This window comes from Phycodurus eques, chromosome 4 (genome assembly GCF_024500275.1).
Source record: "Phycodurus eques isolate BA_2022a chromosome 4, UOR_Pequ_1.1, whole genome shotgun sequence".
Classification (NCBI taxonomy): Eukaryota; Metazoa; Chordata; class Actinopteri; order Syngnathiformes; family Syngnathidae; genus Phycodurus; species Phycodurus eques.
In genome coordinates this window covers 29,023,724-29,051,216 of record NC_084528.1, presented here as the reverse complement: position 1 = coordinate 29,051,216, position 27,493 = coordinate 29,023,724, and the positions used below count along the sequence as shown (strand labels likewise).

Genomic DNA, 27,493 nt, shown 5'->3' with positions numbered 1-27,493 from the left:
GTGAGGAGTCAACAAGAAGGCAGACAGACTTGAGACACGCACACATCACACATCTGCGCGCCGCTCTTGGCCGTTGTTCCATTTCGAATCGAACACCAAGCAAGACTTCCGAGACATGCACTTTGATAAAGGTGAGTACATTTGAATCCCTCTTTTTTCCCCCCATTCGTGTTCTTCACTGAAAGTTTATGGAACGTCTTTCCTTTTCCTATTTCTTTGTGTTTGCATTTTCCTTGAATTTATCTTAAGTATGTTTCAATCATATACAGCTATTCCATTCGTAGTAGTTTATTGAGTATGTACTGTATGTCTTTGAGTGAGCAGGAACAAATCTTCCTTGTCTCTTTTTTTTTCTTTTGTCTCATGCATTCTCTGATGCTGCATGACCGCAAAAATGAGGAAACGGGGCAGAGTGCCGCTCGTTTCTTTCATTCTTTGCGTGAAGAGAGAGCCCAGAAGAGAAAGGTCGCTGGAATCCCCGTCTCCCACGCGCATGATTCAGTGTCCAGGGCTTTCCGAGGCCCGTATTTGAATACAGCAAAGGGTAGCCCAGGGCACTCCAGGCAGGGGCCATCAGTGCAAAGCCAAATAAAAGATCATACTGTTAAGTCCCGCGGTGTGGAAAAACAGATTGGGACACTTGCTCATTACAACTAGTGGACAGCACTGCTGTCCAAAACATTGGTGGCCGTTGGCTGAGGCGGCTCGCGGATCAACAAGTTCATCGTTTTGTAGCTCTTTGCGCATCCTTACAACAATGAGGGAACACATAGAAAATAAGACTCACGTGTTTTTAGACCATTTTGACTTGTTTCAAGCTCATTTTTACTGGAAATTTGTAGGGGGAAAAAATTGCCAGTGGAGTAAATAAAAAAAATGTAAAAAAGTGAATTAAAATTAGCTTGAAATAAGTGAACATTGTCTAAAAACAAGTGTCTTTCGAGGCGATGAGTCTTAAGAATAAGACCTATTCTTGGTATGATGTTGCGTTTTTAGTGCAGCAAACATGCACGCAAGTATGCCCATGCACTTTGCTGTGTGCGCTGAGAACAGAAAACGAATCGTACAAAATGTCTTGCTAAAATGAGGACTTAAGATTCAAAGTTCGTTCAAAACTATGGCATCCGCCACATCTAGTTTTTCTAAGCTGCACCAAACCGCAACTTCTTGAAACTTTTTTTGTATTTCGTGTCATGTGACCAAAGTTGATATTTCTATGTAAAGATCAAATGTCTCAGACTGAGTTATGTATTCTGATAAAGTGACCTTTTGGGGGGGGGGGGGTGCACATTCCACAACTCCACAAGAACCTGTTGTTGTAGATTTTTTGTCATTTTTAAAAGAAAAGAGCAAGGTCGCCGTTCATACAGTTGTGTCGGTTACATACACTCGTGGACATGAAAATCATATGATCATATTATCATTTTATTTGAACCGCTCTTACCACATACATCTTCAATCATTTTTGAAGAATTGAATTTCTATAGGATTTTCTTGAATCTACACATACAGGGCAAAATACTGTATATACATACTGTAAATGCACTTAATTATTTTGAATAAGTGGTGCTGAAGTATATATGTCTTTCAACGTGAACCTCTCACTTTTTTTCCCACGATCACGACGTTTAAACAATTGCACGCAAAGTACAAGCCAATTGGAGGTGTCACCACTTTGCCAAGGCACGGAAGAAGATCCCAACTGTCCAGCTCGGGTTGAAAATAAATTGGTCAGGGTGTTCAGGAACAACCCAGGAAGGATTGAATAGGCAAATGAAGAAGGAGGACTACTTTTAAAGTCTTTAACTTCACCTCAAATCAGCAGCTAGATGGCTGAAAGTTGGACACGCTTGAGTCTTCTAACAGGACAATCATCCCAAACACACAACAAAATGTTTTTTAATTATTATTTTTTTTTTTTATAGAATGGATGAAGCACAACATGAAGCTTCTGGAATGTCATTCCCAAAGCCCCAACGTCAATCTTATTATGTGCAATATACTTAAAAACTGGGTCTTTGCCACGAAACCAAACAATTTAAATGAACTCTACCAATCCTACCTGATGGTTAAAAAACAACAAAACAAACCAAAAAAAACAACATCTGGTCAAGGTGAAACTTATTTAGGGACGTTTAACAAATGTTAGATTGGGTGTATATATTTAAGCATGTATAACAAAGCATAATATTTAATTATTGTTTGGATGAGCGAAAATCCAAAATAAATGAAATCTCACAATTCTTGTTTTTAAACCTCATAGACAATGTATGTTACATATTCATTCAAACCTGGAAGAGGAATTCTTCAAATAAACAACTTCAATTCCTCCAACGAACAATGCGACGATTGCTCATGTAAACATTTGACCGCGACAGAAAGTGCAGTCGAAGGCAACCAAGCGAACGTGCCGCTGTGACGTGTGCGCGTGTGTCACATTGATTTACAGGAAGATGTGGTTTGGGTTTCTGTGAGTGACAAAGCCACACAGGAAGATGTCATAGAAAAGAAGTAGGCAATCCCATTGTCAAGGTTTTTTTCTGAGACCTAATGTGTCTTCCTAACGGAGTCGGTGTGTCACCTCACAGGGTGGAAACATCATTCTTTTTTTTGTTTTTTTGTCCTGTGGTGTGTGACTTTTCCCTATTGTTCTCATTTACCTGTCAAAGGAAATATCAACCAGACACACTTTTATATATATATATATATATATATATATATATATATATATATATATATATATATATATATATATACAAAAGCATACAAAAGCAGTGGTGGATAGTAGTACGAGTGGAGGTTTATTTAGCTATCTGGGACAAGGGTCGGCAAACTTAGATGCTCGGAAAGGCATTTCGACCGTCACCCACTTAAAACAAAAGAAGCAAATTCAACATGTTAATTTTTGGTTGCCATACAGCGCCAAAGGAGAAGCCGTGCTGCACTCTGCCCACAGTGAAGAAGCTTTTGGAACAGAAGAGGAAGCGAGAGACATCATCAGGGTTGACCCCCTACGCCGCAAACACAACTGCTCCCGCCGGTCACAACATGCTTACTGTAAGAAAACATCTTGCATCTAACATCTAACTCGATCATTCACAGTACAATATTGTGCGTGACATCACTTTTTTTTTCTTTCTGTACTTCCTCTCGCAGCAGCTGCCGGTGTCAGAACAACTGACCTGCTCAGGTAAGACTTTGACAATTCCTGGCACCACAGCAGGAAATATGCACACCAGTCTATATATAGCATCAAAAAATACAATCGAATGATCAAACCAGCAAATCCATCAACAACAATGTCCATGGAGTCAGCAGCATACCAGAGATTTGGTGTCGGCATGCAAGAAGACACAAATTGCCAAATGTTTCTCTTATTCAGGTGCATCAAGCAGCTACGCAGACATGACAGCTGTGAGCTCCGAGCACTGGGCCGCAATACAGGAGTCCGCTCTCTCTTACGACCCCAACCAACCTGGGCCGAGCTTCCCTGCGGGCTACGACGTCCCTATGGACTCAGATTTCAGCTCCCAGCAGCATCTTCAGGGATTTGCGTCTCAATCTTATGTGAGGAAAAAGTCTTCCGAAGCAATAGTCTGTCGATGAAAGCATTTGCATCCCCGATTTCCAGTCGAACTTGAGCCGGTGTTCTTTTGCGCAGGGGTGCCAGATGGCAGCCGCAGACCAGAGCACGGCTTCGACTTGGCCCCCTCTGGACCCAAGTCAGGCCCCTCAAGCTACTTTCGGGTCGTGGTTGGACACCGGCACGCTGGAGAAGGCCAGGATCATGCTGAGAGACATGGACTACGGAAGGATCATTGGCCAGGATGAGGACGGAGACACGTGAGTGCTCATCAGTGTGCTTGTGTGTCTTGGGATTTTTTGTTATTCTCAAGCGGGGGTGGGAAGAAACAAAGTACAAATACTTTGTTACTGTTTTTTTCTTCTCCTTAATTTGTCAAAATATGTTTGTTAACAGTGCTCCGATAGCTCTGATGCTCTGATTGAACTAAATATTGTCCAACCCTGGCCGTAAGGCGTGGGACAAAATATTGACAGAATAGAATTAGAAAGCCTTTAAGTATACTGTAAGTGATAAGGGGTGCTTCACTTGTTCTCTACAATATAATGAATGAAGAAAAAAAGAGGAATACAATGGATCCTCTCATTCTCATGGTTTGGGACGCACAGATTCACTGATTCGCAGATTGAAAAAAAAGAACATATATATTTTTTTCAATTTTACATAAAACATTTTTTTTTTCTTTTCTTTTTTTTCTTTTTTTGGAACACTGACAATGCTTATGGGCGGTTTATCACTCCTTATTCAAGAAAATAAATCAATAAATAAATACAATTATACAATTATAATGAGCATCAATTACAGTCTCTCTGATTTTTACTCTTCGACCCGGCCCTTACAGTCCCGCGAATGCCAGGGCTCCACTGTACATCAAATATAGATATAATAAAAAAGGGTCATAACAGAAACAGACCGGCTGTTTTAACTGTTGTTAACTATTGTTATTGAATTGGTCATGCTTTTTAACGAGCACTTCCTTTTTCTGCAAGAAGCATCCATCAAACAAAGTTTTCCTTTCCCTTTCCTTCAGATGTGGTGACGTGTTTGTTTATCGTCTAAATGTTGTGTTGCGATACTCTGGTTGTCATTGCTAAAGTACTGTGAAACTTTTAAATCACAAGTTGACAAGTTAGGGGTCAACATTGGGGATTTTGTCAGATTTGGGGGATGATGGGGAATTGGCGGACGACCGGCATATGTAAATGTTTTCATTGAACAATGGGGCACAAATGAGCGCGTCCTTTGAACTCTGCCTACCATGCAAACGGGATGTGACGAGGAAAACGACATAAAAACAGCACCGGCAACACCAACTTCTTAACACGGCTAGAAATCGAAACAACCCACACGTTGCCGTCTGCTGTATTATGAATGACTATTTATGACTATTTACTGTCTGGAGCGTGTCGACGTCTGGTAATCGTAGAAAGAAAAACAAAAGTCGGTGAGTCATACTTGGAACATGATGAGCTCTAAAAGGTAACTGGGTCAAATTTATGCGTTTAAACGCTTCCCACACGTTTACAGCCATGTGTCACAATTAAAAAGGCACTCATTGGAATACTTGAAAATACTTATACAGTGGACTGTATTTTGTCATGATTACCAGTCTTATGTTACCCAATAATTATGTTTCTTTGCCAAATTTAGTTTTTTTGTTTGTTTGTTTTTGGGTCAGGATCCTGCATATCTACACTGCTAAGGGTCTCAGGGAGTGGGCCTTCGCTGCTGCAGAGAAGCTGAGGGATCTGGGGAAGCTTGATGCTAAAGAGCACAAAGGCAAAGTATGGACAAATTATTTTAATACATGGATAAAAATGTTTTTGAGTTGTAAGCAGACATGGTATTAAAAAAAAAAAAAAAAAAAACGCCCCCCCCCCTCGCTTTTACAGACTGCTTTACTGGTGGCGGTGACGGCGAACCAGCCGGACATTGTTCAAGATCTGTTGTCATTTGGAGCAGACATCAACGCTTGTGACGTCAAAGGACAAAACGCTCTTCACCTGGCCGCCCACGACGGCTTACCTCGGATATTGCAGGTAAAGGACCGAATACACTTTTTTTTCAAGGTTTCTGTGGAAATACATTACTCAGTCAACCAGGTCATGGTTACAAATATATAATGATGCAATGTCAAATGAATGCACATAGCCACGCATATAGCCACTAGAAGCATATTTGTATGATTATCTAGGGCTTGCTGTAATCATTAATCTTCTGTAATATTCATACATAGTGTAAATGAATTATGTTTTTTTTTCCCAGGTAATTCTGTCCAACAGACCTGCAATCAACCTCGAGGCGAGAGACTTTGAAGGTAACGACTTACTTTGTGTACAATACAGTAATTACTGTCATTGTAAATGTGCAATAGTAATACGTTTTATCAATGATCAGAATATCTTACAAATGCACAATCTGTTCCGTGATGCTGTTCGGCTTCCAAGTGGTTCTAATTTTAAAACGTTTTTCTCCAATAGGAAACAATGAAAAATGGTTTGTTCAGGCTGTCGCCTCCATAAAATGTTCACTAATGACACACATAATGTTTTAAATAACATTTTAACATTCTTTCGCTGTCGTGCAAGTTAATCATGGATAATAGCGAGACTAAATAAAATAAAATAATTGTACTCTTTGATTATCGATTGGCTTGGTTTAGTTTATAACATTGACACAATTATCGTTTTTCATTCTACTGGATTTGATTTTACTGATCATTCATTTGTGTACGTATTTGTCACCGCAACAATATTGTAATCTGTGTTTTATTATTATTATTATTATGATTATATATATATTTTTTGTCTGTATTGTAGGTATGACCCCTCTGCACTGCGCAGCCATTTCTCACAGTGTCACCATGAAGGCTTTGTTTGCCTGCGGGATGGCGAATGTTTTCCTTCAGGCCAAGGCTGCGGAGAAGCTCTCGTGTGTGCAGATGCTCGTCAATGCTGGCGCCTCACCACTTAGCCAGGTGGAGTACAAATGTTCGACTGCTGTGAGAGGAATGTTGGACATTTGCCCAGTTACATTTGATTTTGTTTGATATCATTTTGGAATATGACACAATCGATCTAACATTTCATTTTTGTAAAGGCTTCTAATGGATAGTAACAGGTGCATACATACTGCACCTAATCTTTTGTCCTGTCATTGTATTAAAAAGGGGAACTCCCAAATCCAACCATGATGATGTCATCACTTTTGTTTTCTTTCTAGTCTCATTTGCATGTTCCACAGCGTGACTTATTGTGGTTTTGTTGTGTCTGTGTGTGTGTGTGTGTCCCCCCCCCCCCCCCCTTCTTCCCTCTGAACACTCCCACTCGTCAAATTGCAGGAAATCAAAAGCAGCAAGACAGTGCTGCACTTGGCGGTGAAGGAAGGAAATATCGATCTGCTCCACTATCTGCTCAGCATCCACATGCACAATGTGAAAGACTTTGTCAACATGAAAGTGAGTCCATGCGTTTCGCTGCGTACAGTCACTGATCGTGTGTACACTTTGACTCATGGCCCGATTTCTGCTTCAAGGCGCACGGTCACACGGCTTTACACATGGCGGCCTGTCTCCATGGCAACCCCCGGCAGGAGGAGATCCTCCGGCTGCTGCTGAGCCGAGGAGCCGATCCCAGCATCCGCAACCTGGAGAACGGCCTCCCGGCGCACCTTCTGCAGGGCGGCCTGCAAGGGGAGCATGTGAGCTGCAGTCTTTTTTTTTTACATTTTTTTGTGGTACTTGGAATAATGGATAGTTACTCGTGCACACTAGTATTGTTGTTTCCAGTGAGTGCATTATTAGAAAGTGGAAATGCCCAGATAAAATCCAATGCCAATGATGTCATCCTTTTTTGTTTGATCACTTGTCTTCTTATTTCCACCTTCAAGCATGACTTATTAGAAAACATAACCAAATCACAATTTGGTTATGTTTTTTAATTTTACTGCGGTTTCAATTGATAGAAGAACACAATGTCACACATAATTGTGAAGTGGAAAGGAAATGATACATGATTTCCATAGTTTTTTTTTCCACATAAAAAAAAAAAGAAAAACGTGACGTACAATTATTCAGCCCCTTTTTATTCTGAAACACTTAAATAAAATCCAGTGCAACAACTTGCCTTCAGAAATCAGCCAATCAGTAAATAGCGTTTATCTGGTTGTAACCTCATGGCAGTAAAATGTTCTGTGAAGACCTCGGATGTTTGTTAGAGAACATAAGTGAACAAACGGGAAGCCAAAGGAACACACCTAACAGGTCGAAAGCAGGGTTTTGAAAAAAAGAAAGAAAGAAAAAAAGTAATAAAAAGAATTTCATGGCGCGTTGTACAGTCCTTTGTCCAAAGCATGGCGCAACTGGAAAATATAGCGCTAATTAAAATAGGTAGTTCACTTTAATAATGAAGTAATAATTGACTCACGTCTGAATTTTATTCGTAGAATGAATTGAATTTATAATTGACTAATTCTTTAATACAATATGTAGTTTGTAAAATAAATCCCTTTAATTTACAGTACATATTAAGTATAAATAAATTGTATAAAGCTCTAACATAATTTAAAATAAAAATATTTTAGGGTTTTATTTTTCACAATAAATCAATTAAGCAGCTATTAATTAGATAAATGATTACAAATAAATCAATCAATACATTTAAATCTACCAGAAAAAAATAACTAAATTCATTTGACAAATATCATAGTACATATTATACTGTATATTATATTGATAGTATGTGGCCAGAACTGTCCTGAGCCTATCACAAGAAATGGCAATTAAATGCATATACGTTTGTTCATGGTGTCTGAATACTTTTGCAAGCCACTGCATGTGTATTGCTTAAAATATCTTTCAAACTTTAAAAAAACATTTTTTTTTAGCTCAAGTTAATGCTGAAGAAACGGAGCACTTCGACTCGTCGACGTCCGGTGGCCCCGTGGGACCAGGAATGATCGGAAATCTTCCGTTAAGCAGGAAATTCTTGACAGGACGTAAAGACAGCAAGTATGAATATCTGAGGCTAATTCACATTGGATTTGAACTCTTACTATGATTCACCATTTAGCTGCTTTTAAAAAAAAAGTTAAAGTTAATACAGGATTTATATTTCTGTTACTTGTATGAAATGTTCATATGGAGAACATTTTTTCATTTAAAAAATCATATTGTTTGGAATATATTTCCAAGAAGAATAGACAGTTTTTTTTTTTGTCACCAACCAAAACATGAGGTACACACGCGCAATCTAATGACATCCAACACAAGAGCTGAAATGCTCAATGGAGTGCACCACTTAACCGATTGTTAATGTTGATCAAATATAGTCAAGGAAACGTAATGTTAAGACAAGTGGAATTTTTTTTTTTTTTTTTTTTTACACATTTCTCCAGATCTGTAGATATTTTGTGGAAATAGGTTTATTATAGACAGGATTTTGTGTAATCCGGCAAACAAAAAGGCTCTAACATTTTGGGAGGAAACTGTCAGACAAGTATTCGTTTAAAAATATCTTCATTATTGTAGCTGAAGTTTATACACCGAAACTGAAAATAACGCTTTCTTTTAAAACACATTCACTGCCATTGACGGCTTTAGAAGTCAAATATCCAAATTAACTGGGAAGGCTGGCAGTGAATGAGTTTTAAAGGCTGATTTTTTTATTTTTTTGGTATTGTATCTCATAAGATTGTGCTTGTGTATCTTATTAAGCGTTCAGGAAGGGTTTATTTTCACCATTTGGTTGACAAAGATGACAAAGTACTCATTTTGTAGGAACTCTTTGATTTCCATGAAATCATTGTTCTGACCTGGAGGACTCTTCGTCATGATGATTGCATTGACGATGATGAGATGCTGAATTCAATCAGCACAATTACTAACATTGACATTGCTCATATTAACAATGAGCAGACTTGCTTTTGTTCTGTATGCATCATACTTGCGAATGTAACGTGTTTACTGCGTAAAAGTACTTTGACTCTTGTTTGCGTCATGCCTTACGACCACATTCACACAGTTACATGCAGTGGTGAGTCATGATCTAAACAAGTCGTCATGCTTGGGGTGTTCTTGAGAGTGTGTACATAAATGAGCAGCGTGGGGAAATTGAACCACTCACAGAAAAGTTGTAACAAATGTGACATTCACTCTTTGGGAATACATGAAATTCATTTTCAACAACCAAAAATTCCTGACATCTTGATTGTCATGACCAGAAACCACCAAGAGGTCAAATTTGCTTATGACTGTAATTTCAGTGAATAAAATAAACTGTGACTGTGTGACTCATGTGTGTTGTTTTGCATGCTTCTTGTAAAACAAATGTCACCTGCTGGTAAAGATATTTCAGATATCACACACCAGACGTGCCCATAATATTAAGAATTCATATTTAGTTTATATTTTATAGTACGCTAAGCCAACTCATTTAATGCATGTGCCAAAAATATTGCCTGTGTTATGACATCACATGGGTAAATCGTGTGATTGCTTTAGTGTTTGTTTCTCCTACACACAACTGAGATAATCAAATACTTTTGCTCTAAATGAAAATTTAACCACTTAGTAGTATCCCTAAAGCGGATCCAGAGGAACTTGCCGTGAGGGTGAGGAACATTTGAGCACATTATTTATTGATCATCCAGCTGAGGTCTCAGAGTCATAAAACACTTTTATGCATTTTGGATGCTTCTCTTCTTGTGACGCCGGCCTCGCTTTGCTTGAACAAATGACTCCGTTTGCTACACAGCTGGAGGAGGCACTGCGATGAAGGAGGAAAAAAAAAAAAGAGAGGGAATTAGAATGTAAGAATTTTGTATTTAAGCACAAAACTAAAATGAACTCACCGTCTGTCTTTGGTATTGGAGTATCAGATGATCTGCAAGTAGAAAAAGAGGACGTACCAGACATGAGTGGATCTGTTTTTAGGATTCTCGAACATGCAGAGGCCACATTGGATCAGGCACATCCATTATCAGGGGTTCAGGTTTTGACAAGGTCTGGAAGTCTTGGGAATTTATTCAGTCCATACTGTAATTTGTCCAACAGCAGTATTAATTATGTTTAAAATTTGGACTCTTGTGTTTTCAAACAAGTGACATGCGATAGGTTTAGACGTCACACTATACCAACACATGACGAGTCCAATATTCCAGAACTCCGTCATGTCTTGGGGAGTGTGTGCTGAATTGAGGAATGATGCAGGTTAGTATCCTTCGGTTGGTCCTCTGGTTCCCCAAAAAAATTATAATCATACAACATGCGACAACAGGCGCTGCAGCATCCACTAAACTAAACAATTCTTACTTGGATGAGGATTTTACACATTTAGTGCATTTGTTACCTGTTTGAGGAATGATACATTGGTTACTTATATATCAGTGTGTTCACTCACCGGACATTTCATCGTACACTTACGCAATCTTATGAGATCCGATACAAAGGCGGTTACTGAAAAATCAGCCTTTGCAAAGATAACCATCAATGTACGGTGGTAGTCCCATCAAATTATTTTACTAGCAGTTAGCTGTAATGAATTGCTTGAATGTCATTGTCAAAAAAATCATCAAACTTGAAGAAATACTGTAAATATCATTTTGGGGGTGATGCTGAGATGAATATGTATTCTGAAATAATGATGTTGTCTCAATTCAATCGCAAATGTACTTATTCATTGTGAAATCTGGGCCAGTGGAGGGTCACATCAAGAAATATTACGAATACAACACGAGCCTGGAGTGGTGGATCTCAAGTGTGACACGGTGGGGGCTCCCTCTAGTACAGGGGTGTAAAGGTCATTTTAGTCATAGGCCACATCATAGTTTTGGTTTCCCTCGGAGGGACTTTGGGATTATGAAAAACAGATCAATATATAATCACCTCCACATATTATTTTGTATACACAATTACCCGGGCAATTGATTTTTGAAAAAAAGGCTTGTAATATCTGTAGAAAGTGTTGCGTGTAAGAGCAAAGTGGTTCGAGCCGGATCTCCCCCCCGGGCCATGACTTTGACACCTGTGGGCTATCGTATATATATATTTTGTTTCTGTACCTCACACAAGTGACAAAAGAGTGTAGTGGCATATTATATAAACATTTCCATATATACATATACATTCCAACTATGATCAATACAGTGTTCAGTAAAGCTGAGCATTCTCTTTGTAAAGTCAACATTTGTTTGGATCTCATTCGACTGTGCACGTGTACCTAATAAAGCGTCCGGTGGGCAGACTGCAGTGAAGGTGGGTGTCAAAGAAGTAAAAACGTACTTAAGGCTATCAAAATGCCAGCCACAAACATGACAATGGCAAGGACAAGCCCTGTGGTCCTCAACGTCTCTTCGTCTATTCGGGGACACAGTCTAATAAACTCAAAGTAGATATTATACACATTTTTTTTTGGGGGGGGGGGGGGGTCATATCTCTTACCATATTCAAAGTCATTATGATCTGTAAACGTTGCTTCTGCGTGTAAAGAAAAAGAGTGTAAGGGGGTGTGTGTGTAGTCCCACACAACTGCAATATTGCTTCCAAAAATCTCTGGGGTGTTTATTTATTTATGTTTTTTTTTTTTTTTCCCTCAACTCAATGCTTTTCTCAGCAGAAAAGATGCACAGCAAAGAAAGGTGGAGCGGCACAACGCAACGCCATCTCTGCACACTTGCTACTGTATTTCCTGGCATCTAACATTCTGTTGATTTAGAGCTCAACTCGGAAAAGAAGCCTGCCATGCAATGTACCTAAATGCTTTACTTGTATGTAATGTCAAATCTATTACATTTATTATAATAATTACATCGAGGCAAATGGTGCAACGGCATTTGCCAGTGACACACACTTGCAAAAACTAGTGTTGGGAAGTAGCGGCGATGCATGATTAAAAATGCACGGAGGTATATTTGTCAACGGCTCCAAAGTAATGCATGGTTTCATATCTCGAGAATAAAATAAATAAGTCAATAAATAAATAACCGAGTAGCAGTATTAGTGCCGATTTTGTGACTCGTATGTTCTGATCACGTCAAATGAACTGACCTGTGGTGCCCATGGTTTCAGTGCGGACGCTGAAGAGTTCCTCGGAGCAAATCGACGTGCAGACTGCGGATGGGTGGAAACGTACTGACATGCCGTGGCCCACATTCGAGTAGGGCGCACCCTGGTGGCGCGAGTCCAACATTGCGCTGCAGCGCCGTTTGAATAGGATGCCGGTTTGAGCGTTCATTCCACATCCAGCAGCTTGACGTCCACGTACTAGTAGCCTACGCTGTTTTACAAGTAGAACAATTCAGTTGACTACTAGAGCGACTGTTTTACTGGCAATGATTGTTCCACTACTGGATGAAATGTCTGCACACTCGTAGGCTAAGTGCAGTAATTGAGGTACGAGATGATATGTAGTAGAATTTTTAAGCGTCACTAGTACTAGTAGCACGGAGTTGTCAACTAGTGCACAGACAGAGACACAGACTGTCGCAACCCTGCCGATTGTGTGGGGGTCCATGAAGGCAACTGTCTGTGAGGTTATTGTGTTATTATTATTATTTTGTCCTCCTGAAAATGTCGCTTTGATTGAGGCTTGCTGAGGAGTGCAGTGCGGCCTCGTCCTGTACTCGAATAAAGGGAGCCTGTACATTTTAATTGCATCATCCCAGATATGCAAATTGGCCGGAAATCCCTGTGTTTAGCAGCAATTGCCGCAGAGGGGGTATGAAAAATGTGATGCAATTTTGCAGATAACCACTTTGCGTACGGCCACTTTGCACCACATAAATCATTCACGTTCACTGGCGGCGGCGCAGCCGAGTGCAACGTCAGCACAAGAGTTGCAGCGGTGGGCTGTCATCTGTCGCACAACACACAACGAGCAGGCCCAATACCGTCGACAATAACCTGGCATGTTTGAAATATAAAACAGGAAAAAAAAAAAAATTAATTGCTCAATGTTGCTTGCATCAATGTCAATTTCCCCAAATGTACACATTTTGATCATACTGTTGCATCTTCATTAATCAAGTCAGACGCTTGCCAGAAAGAAAGAAAAAGAACGAAATGGAGAGACGTTCTAAAATTGAAGTGTTTATTAATAATCACGCTTGTCTTCGGCCGATGGGAGCATCTGCTGGCATCTGGTGGTGATATTTGGGAAGTGCAAGCAGAGGAGGCAGAGCCGGTCATGAAAATGTATTTACTGGAGGCTACATAGACCCATCCATCCATTTGCAACACCGCTTATCCTGGTTAGGGTCGCGGGACGCTGGAGCCTATCCCAGCTGACTTCGGGCGAAAGGCTGACTACACCCTGAACTGGTCGCCAGTCAGTCGCAGGGCACATGTAGACACGGACAACCATTCGCACTCACATTCACACTGTCACTGAGTGGGAACTGAACCCACGCTGCCTGCACCAAAGTGAGGCAAGTGTACCACTACACCATCAGTGACGTAGGCTACATACAGTATGTTAAAATCACGTGAGATTGTTTAGAGCAGGGGTGGGGAAAAAAAAAAGACGGTTTCATTCACCCCCCCCCCCCCGGTTCCGTTGTTTAATCTGAACATTTACATGATCAGTCCTGTCACTTTTGGTGCATTAATTCTAGTTCAAATATATTTTTCTTTGCCTTTTTTTAATTCATTAACCCCATTCAATAATTGGTTCCTTTTTTTATTGAAAATAATAGAATAATAGTAAAATAAAACAATATTTGGACTTTTTTATGTGATAAAAAATGATTATTCATCCATCCATCCATCCATCCATCCGTGCTGGAGCCTATCCCAGCAACTGCGGGCAGGCGGCGGGGTACACCCTGAACCGGTCACCAGCCAATCGCAGGGCACATATAAACAAACAAACATTTGCACTCACATTCACACCTACGGACAATTTAAGAGTCTTCAATGAACCTAGCATTTTTGGGATGTGGGAGGAAACTGGAATGCCCGGAGAAAATCGACGCAGGCATGGGGGAGAACATGCAAGCGCCACACAGGCGTGTTCGGGATTTGAACCCCGGTCCTCAGAACTGTGAGGCGGATGCTAACCTTGTCGCCCACCGTATCCAAAAAAAAGATAATTAAATTATTTATCAATGGCTTATATTTATTAAAATCTATATTACATATTTATCTCATTAAATAATTGGGTAGTTGATTTCTTGTAAATAATACAATAAAATATTTGGAAAATTAAAATACATATTAATTCCACATTTTGTATTAATTTGATTTAAATGGATTTAATAGGTTAATTATAAATAACCTCAACAGTTGTGAATTATTATTTTAAATGAACTCGTTCACATATTTGTCATGTATTTATTCATGACTGGTTAATAATTGATCATTTGCATTGATTTATTGTAAGTAATAAAATACAAATCAATAAATAAAATACATTAGTTAAAATATTTTAAAGTATATATTAAACCATTGTTATGTATTTGATTAAATAATTGGACCATTAATCATAATGGAATTATAAACATAGATAATCATTTTACTATTAAGGCACTGTAAAAATGTTCCATTTTTAATTTAGGCTTAACTATTATATTTGAACTTTTTCAAAATACTTTTTAAAATCTCATCGACAAATGTCAGTTTAGAGATCAAATATTGCTCTTGCGCATAAATGTTTGCCCACCCCTGGCTTAGAAGTATTTACCATCTGATCTTTGTCTTTGGGATTATGCTGTGAAAAAAATAAACAAACAAACAAACAAAAAAGTGAGATTACACTGTTGGTGATGACAAGACAGTTTAAACTCCTTAAAAAAATTTCATGATTTAATCATAAAAATAATAATAATATAAATAAATATATTTACCCCTTTGAACACCCGATTCCACATCAGGACCTCGGGACCTGAGCACAATAGTTAATCGATAGTTAAACTAGTCAACTACTGGCACAACGACATACATGCAGACTGCTTAAAGATGGACGATAATTTATTTAAAGATTTCTTGACTCACCTTGACTTGTCACTCTTTTTACACATACATTTTCTGCCTGGTTGCGAGAGGAAAAAAAAACATTAGAAGAAAAGTTATAAAACATAGCTGAAAGTTACACTTGGTTGTTGTTAGTGCAATGACACAAATCATAATGCATGGAAAATTGAATTCAGAAAAACAACTACATTTGAAATGTGAGAATTGAGTTGAGAACTTGTTTTCTATAAATCCATTTAGATTATTCTGAGAAGAATGACATTTGCCTAGACCTGCAAGTTTTCATTCATTGTACCCTGTTAAAACTATCACTGGCTCAAGTCAATAAGTCGGCTAAGTTGATTTCAAAGATAGGTAAACGCAAAAATTCTGCCTCGAAGCTCCACCAGTACCCCAAAAAAAAACAAAACATTCTGCCGGAACCAATGTTTCACACGGACATTTATTGCAGATGGACGCAGTGTTGGGCCATTGATAAACTTTGCCCAAAACGACAGAGAAACATCTGTAAGTGATTTTAATGACACTGTTAGATGTGTAATGTCCATATAACATGATTTATGAGTGAGCTGAAAGGGAGTTTGCATTCTTGGACCAAAAATGGTAACCGCTAGCGCGCTAATGCTAATTGCAATTGCTAACCGGTTAGCATTTAGCATTTTTCAGTCTCAAATTCAGTACGCCAAATTTATACCATACTCTCAGTACTAACATATGCATTTTAAGGATCAAAGTGCCCTCATAAATGAGAGCAAAATGCATTTAAATAGTAATAAATACATGATTAAATAAATGGATCAAAAAAAATAGTGTATATGTGTGTGTGTGTGGTGGGGGTATGATAATAGACAGTATTTTATGATCATTACCCTGTTTTATTAATCACCCTCCAAGATGTGCACTCTTTTCTCGTCAATGGACTTGTAGCCGCACTAGTTGGAAAGGTTGATGTGGGGAAATCCCAAGGGAGGCTTGTGACCTACATGTTGCCAGGGTAAACATCTTTGAAAGATAGCGCTAATCCTTTATTCATCCACTGGGAGGCGCCAGCGGTGTCTTTCACTAGCAGGAAGTTTCTCAGCGCTGGCGTTTTTTTACGAGTCAAAACAGTAAAACTTGCACATCTCTGCTCTCTTTTATGTTCTCTTTTTATGCACTGTCTCTATGATTTGTCCGTCTTTCTGGCTGTTTTTTTATGATGTTTCACCTCATTGGGAATAACTGAGAAACCCTCTTGCCTTCGTCGACTCGACTGCGTAAAACCTGAATAATAAAAACAACATGTACGACTAAAAAGTATTTACTACATGCTAATTGGTAGTCAGCAGTAACAAAATGTCTCATTGAAGGTCACAGTTTTGCAAGATGTGTCACTTTTTGGAGAAAGTGCTAAATTGTAAAATAGTAGTTGGTGACAAAGAAGTAAGTTGAAGTGATACAGCTCGACAGAAACACTAAAATCTTTGTGTATGTCGAGAGGGAACTGAAATTAGACTGGGTTGTTAGCAGAAGTTACGGAGAGTCTTCGCTGCATGTGTTTGTTTTTGCTCCGCTCAGCCTCTATTAAAAAACGTTTTTTTTTTTAAAAATCATGTGTAAGCCATTCATTTTTAAGGTTAATGTTGTCAGATGAATTTGAAACGATATTAAAGTCATAGTTTGTGGTATATTTATGCATTAAACCAGCTGTGTCCAACATACGGCCTGCGGGCCAAAACTGGCCCCACTAGGAGGTACAATCCGGCCCGCAGAATGAATATGAAAGTGAAAAAAGTGCTGTCTGTTATTCGACAGATATTTGACCAAGAGAAGCAAACGAGAACGCTGTCTACAGCTTGTGTTCGTTCTTGTGTGTTGCTTGTGGGTTGTTTTGGTCAAATGTACGTGCTGGCACGTGAGAGGAAAGTGTCAGCAGAGAGAGTGTGGTGATAAGGACCGACCGGATGACAGCACTGATATTGGACTACCGCCACCCCGCTTCGTGAAATGAGTGCACACACGTGTCGTAAATACTCACTGACGATGAGGGCGATACCCAGCAGGAACAGCACGACGGCGAAAATCAGGCCACCGATCCTCAGAGATTCGTAGTCTGAAATGTAAAAAAAAAAAAAAAACAGATATAAATATTATACATTAAATAAATTGCAAAGATGCATGCTAGATTATGCACACACACACAAATTAAATATGACAGTCAAGGTTCGACTCCCAAGAGACCACCAAATCCAGCTGTCATCTAAACTATCACACAGAAAGTTTTATCCAAAGAAAAGTAGGGTTAATATATTTTTAGAACACACCATATTTCCTCATGTAGTGACCAGGGGCATTTATTTACTCAACTGGTGGGGGAGGAATCATCTCTAGGGGTCAACACTTTAAAAAAAAAAAAAAAAAGAAAAAATGGAAAAATGACTATTAAGGAGAAATGCAGAGAAAGGGCAACAACTAATGCCGACTGGTGGGCATGCCTAATCTGAGGGCTCGTAGTACCCCGAAACATAAACACAATCTTTGACTACAACATGTGATAAGACTCCACACATTAATTCATCTAAGAGAGAGTTTTACACATGATAGTAGAAGCTTCTTCAGCTTCTTTAGTAAACAACAGAGTTCTAAAGATCATCACAGTTACCAGACATTTATTTCCCGAGGGGAAAAGGGAGGCATCTAATTGGGGAGAGATGTTTATTTTTTTTTCAAGCGGACAACACTACCAGAGAGCAAGGACCACTATTTTGAGGAGATTGTTTTTCACTGCAAAGAGATAAAAGTAAACCAACACCAATAACATCAATGTCCATCATATGGTGCTGACTTGACAACTTGTTATTCAAAGTAAAGATAGACATCATTTTATATTTATGACATTAGAATAGATGTTAGAAAAACATGGATGCACATGTTCAGTAGTTTCATGATGGGGTATGGATGTAAAGACAATTTGTCAACATGTACCCCCCCACCCCCCCCTCCAAAAGAAAAAATCTCCATTTACACCAATGCAGTGGAAAATAACTCATTTGCCGATTTACAATAGATGGGACAAAAACCCATAACTGTTCTAAACATGGTTTATTCAGTCCACATTAACACACCTCAAACGTATATAATGTGAGTCCTGAATTTAAATGCCGTTAGTTTGCGGACAAAGGCCCAAAAACTGATATTCCATTTAAAAAGAAAATCCAAGGCCATGAGATGAAAGATTAGCAGGTGCGAGATGCTTTAATCTGAACTTTGCAGCTGTCTCCTTTCAAAGGTTTGTAACTAAGACTCGCTTACCATATTCAAAAGCGCTGTCATAGTCTGCTTGAAGAGAACAGAGAGGGCAAAAGAATGAGCAACAGATTGACACATCAACCGCTACGCAGCACTTAACTTTTGCCTCGGCAATACCAGAGTTGCGAACTCCAACAAAACGCACCTTTTCCGCTGTCTACTGCTGAAACTGTGAAGAAAAAAACAAAGACAAACAGTGGTTATCTTACAAAGGATGTTAAAATGTGTCAAACAGAACGCAAGATAATCCATTGCAGTGGGTTTGCCTCAAAATGTTATTGGTCAAACAGTAGGATAGTCCCAAAAAGTCATTTTTCCGCTTTATGCGTAGTCACTTTTTTTTGGCTTGTGCACACGGCACAAAACGTCACACTCATTTGCAGCCATACTTAGTGTTTTTCAATTGATTGTTTTATTTTTTAATGCCGAGAAGTGGTTTCCATTCAAATATTTACTGTAATTATGACTTTACTACTGCCTTGGCGCAGCTTAGTGATAGACGATCTGGCGTGTCTTAAACAGAGGACGCTCTGCATTCATACTACAGTGGTTATCTTACAAAGGATGTTAATATGTGAATTTGAATATAATGCCCAGTACAACTGACACAGGTTTTATGACAACACCTTTACTGTGTTATTGATCAGTTCAAATTCTATTCTTTCCATTTTTAAGGACTGGAAAAAAATGAAAGGTCGATCAGTATCCGATCCCGTAACCGATTGTGTTTGACGATCAAGGTTCCACTGTACTTCTCTGCAGGTGGCTTAGAATGTACAGTTTGGCATTACGCGTCAATAGACATCGAGTAATAATCATTTGCACGCTTTTCCCAGCATGACCTTTAAAATAAAAATGCATTCAGTAGAGGAAGGTTCCAATCATCAGTAGGATCGTGTGTCGTGTAAGTGTGTGAGCAATGACAACATAGATAAATCGAAATTATCTTGTCTTCAAATCTGCATAACATCAGGCAGAGCAGAGAGCACGCCGGACCAAAAGCAACAGCCAAATGACCTCGTTGTTCAAACAATGAACACAAATATGACTTTAAAAGGTTTGTTCCTCACTGTGAAAAAATTAGCACGGGCATTTGGCGGACAAACTAATGCAAAGCATTTAAGAATCTTTTGAACAAGCAGCGCGTGACAGGCAGGTCTGCCAAGGAAATGAGCATGAGGTCAAGAAATGAAAGTGCCGTGTGACCACTTGTGAGGGAGAATGTGTAAATAGAAGTGAATCCCCCAGACACGAGAGGCCGAAAAGACACCGGAAAGCACTCTCACCGAGAGCGGGGGTCAACCAGGAGACGAATGCCACAAACAGCAAAAGATCCATTGTTGCTGGTGAGGAGGAGAAACAAATGTGTTAATAAAGTCAACTTGATTCCGTTACATGCAGAAACCTGACATACACTACTTGTCAACAAATCAGGATGAATACGATGAGACCCAAATATTCCTGTAATGTTTTGTGAGTAGGATACGTGTATACATTTTAGACGTGTAAACGCACAGAGAACAACAAACTCGTCAAAAATAAATCAAGAAATAAAAAGTCCAAGCTGATCCTGCCAGCGAACAGAAGGGGATTGATGTGCTCAGCATGCCTTATTAAAGGAGAGGCAAATACAGTGTAGGGTTTATGCGGCACCGGGGGTGGGGTGGGGGGGGGGGGTCACCGCAGGTATTTAATAAAGTTGCGCTTCACAGGCTTTTTGTTTGCTATCAAACAAGTGAAGCGCAGACCTTTCGGACAGAGGTCGCACGGAGCTATGAGCCAGTGGCTCTGTGAGCCAACCAACAACTAAGGGAAGATTCCAAATAAATTCACGCGGTTGTGGTGAGAAATCCATTCGATTTTGATCCGACCCAACTGATAAATTAATCAATTGCTGCTGTACTATTAACTGTACGACTTTCCAAATGATCATTGTTGTCATGTTGTGTTGCTCGGCTTCGTTTTTAAAGGGGACATATTATGGAAAGGTTACTTTTTGTTTGTTCATCATTGGGTTTGGTCTCCGTAGTTCTTTCCCACCCATCACGTGTGGAATTAAACAACCAAGTAGGCTCTTTGTAGCTGCCGATTTCTGAAAACGTGCCTGTGAGCGATCCGTTCTGCACTGTGATGTAGCGGTGGGGCGAAGTGACACATTAACCCCACATTCTCCACAGGCGCCATACGCCTGCTGTCATGTCAAAGTGTAAAGGTAAGCAGAGCTGCATTTTCTGGGATGCACAAAATACCGTTCGCTAACAGTGCTAGCTTCTCGTAAGCGGCACATACTTGCTCGGTGAAGTTGGCGCAGGGCTATGTGTGTGTGGTGATGTGTACATGTGCCACATAAACACAGTTTACAAATATCGTCATTATTATTTCAGCACAGTATATACTTTTGTGACTTTTTCTTGTGTGTGTGTGAAATATGTGACTTAGCTCAATTAAGGTTGGGTCACGCTGCCTTGCAAAACTGACTGAGTTCTTCAGTCAACACCTCCTGACAGGGACTGCGATGGGGTCTATTTAAGGCACCTCAAATCGTTAGCAGTCCGAGATCGCCGGTGTTGAGTTGCAGTTGCTATTTGGTTTGACCGTTCCGTCTGTTGGCAGGAACCCACAGGCACCGTTTCAGCGACATCATTATCTAGCAGGGTATTGTCGTTTGAAAGCTCGCACAAGCTCCACAGCTTGAAGACTCAGTTAAGTGTACCTCCAGCTGCGGGGAGATGCTCGGCAATTTAAAAGACGCAAGGCCCGAGAAGACCCTCGGTGGGAAGCACGGATGAACGTGAGGATTCCAAAATATGAAAACACACAGATTTGGAAAACAATTGTAAGCCCTGGAATGTGTGTGTGTGTGTGTGTGTGTGTTGTCCACCGCAAAGATGAACGTTTATGTAAAGAGAGGCACAAGCCTGCCTCAACTCAGCAATGGTGGCTCACATTTTCACGCATGACTGCCGTGGGGATGTGAGCACAGCGCCGGAGTGGAGAGAAATAAACACTTCATCTGAGGAAAGTGGGATTAACAACAAAAGACTGCCAATCATTTTAATCAAACAAGCACAGGGTGACTTATTGAAATAGGAACTGGTCCATTGATTGAATGATAGAGGGGGGAAATGCAACACTGTAAAAGAGCAACACTTACAAATAAATTACCTCAGGTTATAATGAAACAGGATTAACAATGGGGGTTTTAATCGGGGAAAGTGTCACCCATCAAAACATAAGGGCTCAGATTTTACTGTTACAGTTACTGTTAGCGCAAGAGGATAAATGAGGTAAAGTATTTCACTAAAAAACTAGATACATTGTAACAAGTAAGTGGAGGAAAAGACATGGGTACGCTTGCAACGTCAAATGTGTGAGGGTAAAGCGGCTTGGAGTCGTTAAATAGTCACATGCTGCCACAGGCATTTGGATGGAAGTTGGGGGTGGGAAGTTCAGCTGACAAAAAAAGTAAGTTGACTCACAAACATTTCAGAAGTGCAGATAGCAAACTTTAGGGAGTTTCAGGCAACAAGCAAATCCATCCATCTGGACTACTCAAAAATGAGAACTTACCGCGTTTTAAACCGCAGATGTTCCCTCCACCTAACTTAGGTGGACTACTTAAAAAGTGTTCTTCCAGCAGTAACTCTCTGACAGAAGAGCTGGAATCTGATGTGATGTTGAGTAAACAAACAAACAAACAAACAAAAAAAGAAAGAAAGAATATAAAACAGATTACATCTGATTCATGAGGAATTGGAGAACGCCGGCGAAGCCTTTAGGGTCTGTCTGCGTGTCCTGTTTGGCCCAATGTGGAATGAAGAAGGGGGGAGGGGACGGGCACATGGTGGGAAGTTCCACCCAGTGGAGTGGAAATACAACCGCAGCACCCTTCATTAGGACACAAAAGAACCGTGCTCAGTTCGGATTGACACAGTCAGAGTTGTATATTTTAACAATATGTATTTAATTGCAACATTTCATCAGTTTGTTCGTTTTAAATTGGAAGGCTGTGTAGTCAGATGTGTTTTTTTTTGTGTGTGTGTGTGTGTGTGTGTCCCACCCCATGTATGAAAGCACAGAAAGTCTTTCTATAGTACAGATCCTCACTTGGGTTCCGGTTGCGCTGGAGCCTAACCCCAGCTGACTTTGGGTGAAGGGGCAAGGCCAAGGTCACGCAGACAAACAACCCGTCCATACTCAAATTCACACACATGGACAATTTGAAGTCTTGAACTAACCTAGCATGCGTGTTTTGGGAACGAAATCCCACGCGAGCACCGGGAGAATATACAAACTCCACACACGCAGACCGGAGAAGAGACTCGAACCCTAAACCTTTGAACTGTGTGGCAGACATGCTACCCATTATCACCATTCTAAGTTTTGACATTTGGGTTTCATTCACACGTGATGTTGCCAAAAATGGGATAGAAATGCCTATTCCAGTTAGTAAGCTATAAGCTACTTCTACCTAACAACATAAACAATGACTTACGACTAAATGCAGTAAAAAGGAAGACTGGTATGTGTTGGTATTGAGTCGTTGAATTCAAGAATGTTGCTACATAATTATCCCGGTTTAAACCTGATATTTGCGCCATACGCACATTGATCTGCATAGGTAGGACGTGCTGATCGCAGTACACTTTTCGTGTTTGTTTAGAAATGAAATCAGAGATTTTTTTGGAAAAAGTTTTTTTTTTTTTTTTTTTCCGAGCGCTCAAACTTGGGCTCGAAACACCAATGGTGGCAGAAAAACTAGATTATAGATAAAAACAGATAATACCAGCGTGTTGCTGCCGGGGCTTCGTTCTCAAGGTCTACTATGCACCAAAGTGACACATTCTTTCTTGTGGGACGAGCAAATATAGAGCTGGCTGGACAAACCGTACGTTATGACTCGGGAAAAAGTGAAGTCAGGCTTATTGATCGGAGCCTAAATGATGTAGAGGCTCATTAAATAACCTTCGTCTGAATGGTTTGATGGGTGTGAAAAGGATAGGAACGATTTCCCATGGCCTTCACAGTCGGCAGCACTTAGGCCAATGAAATATCTTCAGGAGATTTGATTGACAAGTCATTCACCCCACGGGGGATTTCTTTTTTTCTTTCTTTCAGGAAAGGTGTTCGATCGTCGATCGATACAGAAAAGTTTCAAAGATAAGACTGGGGCTTCGGCATTTGATTTGACAGCTGTTGACATACCAACCTCAACATTCGCAGCAATGGAATTCAATACAAAAGATGTATTTACAAAGATAATATAGTTAGTTACCTTCTTTAGCTACATGACGGACACAGAATCCCTTTCGTATGATGCGGTGCAATTATACACCGCTGCCAATTGCTACGATAATATACATCGAGCTATATCTTTGTGAAGGCAGTATACGTATGATACAAATCTTGTAATGGATCCAAATTAGGCTTATGCCTGTAGACTTCTGATTATGCTTTGTCTTTTTTCGCCTAGATCAGGCCACTTTCTTCATACCAAGTACCACACACACATGACTCATCGTGGTGAGTGTTTTTTTCCTCTTTTTTTTGGTTTGAAACTAAATGAAAGTGGGGGAAAGCACATGCATTGATAACAACAGTCAGGAAACACCATTTCACACGTTGAACTAACAGGATGTGTACGCGCGTGACAGCAGCATCAGGTTTGTGCAGAGGGCGATGTAACATCCTTGTCCACTAGATGGAGATGTTCGGCAAGAAAGGGCTGCTTCATTAAGGAGCAATGCAAGGGACACATCATCAATGAATAACAGCCAGTTTACTCGTAACCGTGGAAAGTTGAAAATGAGGACGACGTTGCCACCTAACCTAACTGCAGCAAAAACTTTCTATCACCCCCCCCAACCCCATTCAGTGCATTGATTTGACAAGGACATTTATGAGACATTTTTCTTGTGGTCAGGCAGAAAGGATACTGTGTAAAAACAACGTATACAGTATATATTGTTGCAGATTTGTGGCCAGTTTTTGGGGGAAAGGGGCACACATTAAAAAGCTAATTCTCCATAGTATGAACTTAGGGCGAGAAGACACATTTTGGGTGAGGGCTTGAATGAATATTGTGCCCAGATGAGTCTTAAATGTCCTTGGATGACAAGCTGTGATTGGATTGCAAGCTTGGTAGCTTTTGATGGCCAGGCCTTGTCAGCCTCACCTGCTTTTTAATCAGTAATTACCATAGGGGATTCTCGAGTATTTCTTAATTAAATTGGACCAAATGCAATTAAAAACCACGCACCCCCATTGCTATAAATGGACTCTGCGGAGTCCTTGTTTAGTTCTCGCTGTTAAGAGCTTAAGCGGCTGAATGGTCATAGCAATGTCCCATTGCTGCACCCATCCGATCTGCACTTGATTATGCGAGCGGTCAAATAAAGTTACCCTTTGCATATTAAAGCCGAGTTGATGAGTAAAAGAAGGTTTGAAGAAGGTCTATTTAGGCTCGGCGTGTGGTTGTTGTCGGAGATGCATTTCGCTCAAGATAAGCCTGAGGGCAGTGAGAAAATGGACTGCTGCAGCAAAGTATATAACTTAAGCGACTAAAGCTCAGCATACTGCCACATGGTAAGCTAATGTTAGCATGCGTCTTTAGTTTTGTCATTTATTCTCGAGTGCCCTCAAACATTATGACCTTGTGATGATAAATCTCATTGACCAATAGGCGACCGTCTGCAGTCAACACCAGTATGGTACACTGGCTGAAAAGCTACAGTGGTCCCTTGAGATATGATTTAATAACAATATAAATGAATATAACACAGTATATCAATGAATTACAATATTCTAACTTATTGACATTACATACCTAAATAAATTGTGCAACAGAAGCCTGCAGGTGAGTATCGATGTGATTTATTATTTATTATTACCAGTTTTTGTAACATTGCATCGATTGATTGCCGCTCCTTTTGGTGTGCCCACTCTGACAGATAGATATACTGTTCACGGAGGTGTTACGAATCCCGCTCCCAGTTGAGCTGCACTATGATCGACTACTGCATGCAGTCCTGCCCGGATGCAGCTTCCAATCATATTGCAGTGGGGTTTGTCCTGCCTGGAACTCAACCGCCACAAGTGCTCTCAGCTCATCTGTACGGCACTAATATTAATCAAGCTACGCAAAGGATTAAGGATAAACAGTATGAATATGAAAGTACTGTTACATTGTCCGTTTACATGTTGTTGCTGCACCACTGCATCACAGTGTGACACCAGCAGCTGTGCGCACTACATTACGCACAAATGCTGAGAAAAATCACCCTGGTCTTTGTCCTAAATCCAAAGACAAAGTCGTAATCTTACCAGAATTGCAAAATACAACACGAATGCACAGGAATAATATTTTTTTGTATTATTATTTCGTATTATTAATTTCTGCTGTCCTTGCTAATCCTTTGTAATGTACAGCTAAATCTTGAAGTGTCACTGGATGGAAAATGAAGTCTGCAATTAAATATAAATGGAGGGGAAGGCATGTAAGTGGTCAAGGCATTATCATCCACTCTTTTTATTCAGGCTCACAGTATGCTATTTTTAATACCGTCAATTGCCGTGCTGTCCCGTTTACCCTCACTCAAAAGAAAAACCCAAATCTTTCCATCAAATTACACCTTAGTTTTATTTGATCTATATTTGCACTTGAAAGGGCTTCGAGGGTATTCTGAGTTGATGAGGTCAATACCTTATACGGATAGCAGTGACACAACCGTGGGTTGGTTACTGCTTCATTTCTCAGGTGTTTCTATTCACCTTGAGCTGCAGGGAGCACATTGAAACCAATTGAAATACACATTCCCATACCTGCAGCCATTTTAAAACATATGGCGCATCATACCTGAGGCAATGTTGCACTTTTCCATAATAGCGGTTTCAGTGCCGGTTCTGAGCCAGCTCACTAAACTTTCAACGGTTCCTTGGAGGTGACCAAGTTCAGTAAATGGGAGCATGACAAGAATGGAACCCATTTATTGGATCATGGATTCACCAGACCCAGTGAGCCAGTGGGATTTTGCATTAGAATCAAATTGTCGGGGTGTGTTGAAGTGGATGTTTAACACAGATTATGGCGTTTGCACATATTTGAATAGTCTGTTCTGAACTGGCGCTGAACACCCACCTCGCTCCAGTTTGCAGTTTGTTTGAATGGAAAAGAGGCAAGAACGTGCTGTGAGTCATGAGTTGGCAGCAACGCCCCCCCCCCCGGCCAATTATTGACTGGCCAATAAATAACTTGGCCAGTCACACTCCTTTGAAGCTCGCAACAGCTTCAACTCTTTTGGCTTTCTACAAGATATCTGGGATTTCTCTCTTTTTTTTTGTTTCTTCGTGGTCAGTCAGTCAAAGGCCATGAGTCAGGTCAAAAGTTGTTTGGCGAGGATGTGAGTCAAGGCTTTCAAGTTATTCCACAAACTCAACTAACCATGCCGTTATGGATTGATCTTTGTGTACAGGGGCAGTCATGTTGGAATGGAAAACGGCCTTCCCTAAACCTTACCTCAAAGTTGAAAGCAGAATTGTCACAAAGAATTAAGTTTAGGGTTCTCTAAACAGGTCAAAACCCTCTTAAGGGTTGTAGCAATAATAACGTTACTGTAGGGTAAAGTTGGTGAGCAAATAAAAACAGTACACTCAAACCA

The 27,493-nt window shown here is 40.1% G+C and overlaps 2 protein-coding genes across 9 annotated transcripts; one reads left to right on the top strand and one right to left on the bottom strand.

Moving 5' to 3' along the window:
* Positions 1 to 39: 39 nt before the first annotated feature.
* LOC133401753 (NF-kappa-B inhibitor delta) lies at positions 40 to 9,862 on the top strand. Its single transcript, XM_061675090.1, has 12 exons — positions 40 to 131; positions 2,921 to 3,057; positions 3,157 to 3,190; positions 3,383 to 3,567; positions 3,662 to 3,843; positions 5,262 to 5,367; positions 5,476 to 5,622; positions 5,849 to 5,900; positions 6,403 to 6,560; positions 6,924 to 7,040; positions 7,118 to 7,282; positions 8,468 to 9,862. Exons 1-12 carry the CDS (start codon positions 116 to 118, stop codon positions 8,537 to 8,539), a joined length of 1,371 nt encoding a protein of 456 aa, XP_061531074.1. The 5' UTR covers positions 40 to 115; the 3' UTR covers positions 8,540 to 9,862.
* Positions 9,863 to 10,198: 336 nt separating this feature from the next.
* On the bottom strand, positions 10,199 to 22,640 carry LOC133401754 (FXYD domain-containing ion transport regulator 6-like). Of its 8 annotated transcripts, none has more exons than XM_061675097.1 (9): positions 22,407 to 22,637; positions 20,123 to 20,179; positions 18,982 to 19,005; positions 18,840 to 18,866; positions 17,566 to 17,640; positions 15,570 to 15,606; positions 15,422 to 15,459; positions 15,259 to 15,285; positions 12,830 to 12,855 (listed from the first exon to the last, which is right to left on the bottom strand). In XM_061675097.1, the coding sequence occupies exons 2-8, from the start codon at positions 20,172 to 20,174 to the stop codon at positions 15,281 to 15,283; spliced, it is 258 nt and encodes an 85-aa protein (XP_061531081.1). In that variant the 5' UTR covers positions 20,175 to 20,179; positions 22,407 to 22,637; the 3' UTR covers positions 12,830 to 12,855; positions 15,259 to 15,280. The 8 variants fall into 8 exon arrangements, with proteins under 8 accessions (XP_061531075.1, XP_061531077.1, XP_061531076.1 ...); XM_061675096.1 differs by lacking the exon at positions 12,830 to 12,855 and adding an exon at positions 13,652 to 13,717; XM_061675091.1 differs by lacking the exons at positions 18,840 to 18,866; positions 18,982 to 19,005; positions 20,123 to 20,179; positions 22,407 to 22,637 and adding exons at positions 10,199 to 10,347; positions 10,433 to 10,464; positions 12,021 to 12,056 and having other exon boundaries at positions 12,627 to 12,855; positions 17,566 to 17,618.
* Positions 22,641 to 27,493: the final 4,853 nt, after the last annotated feature.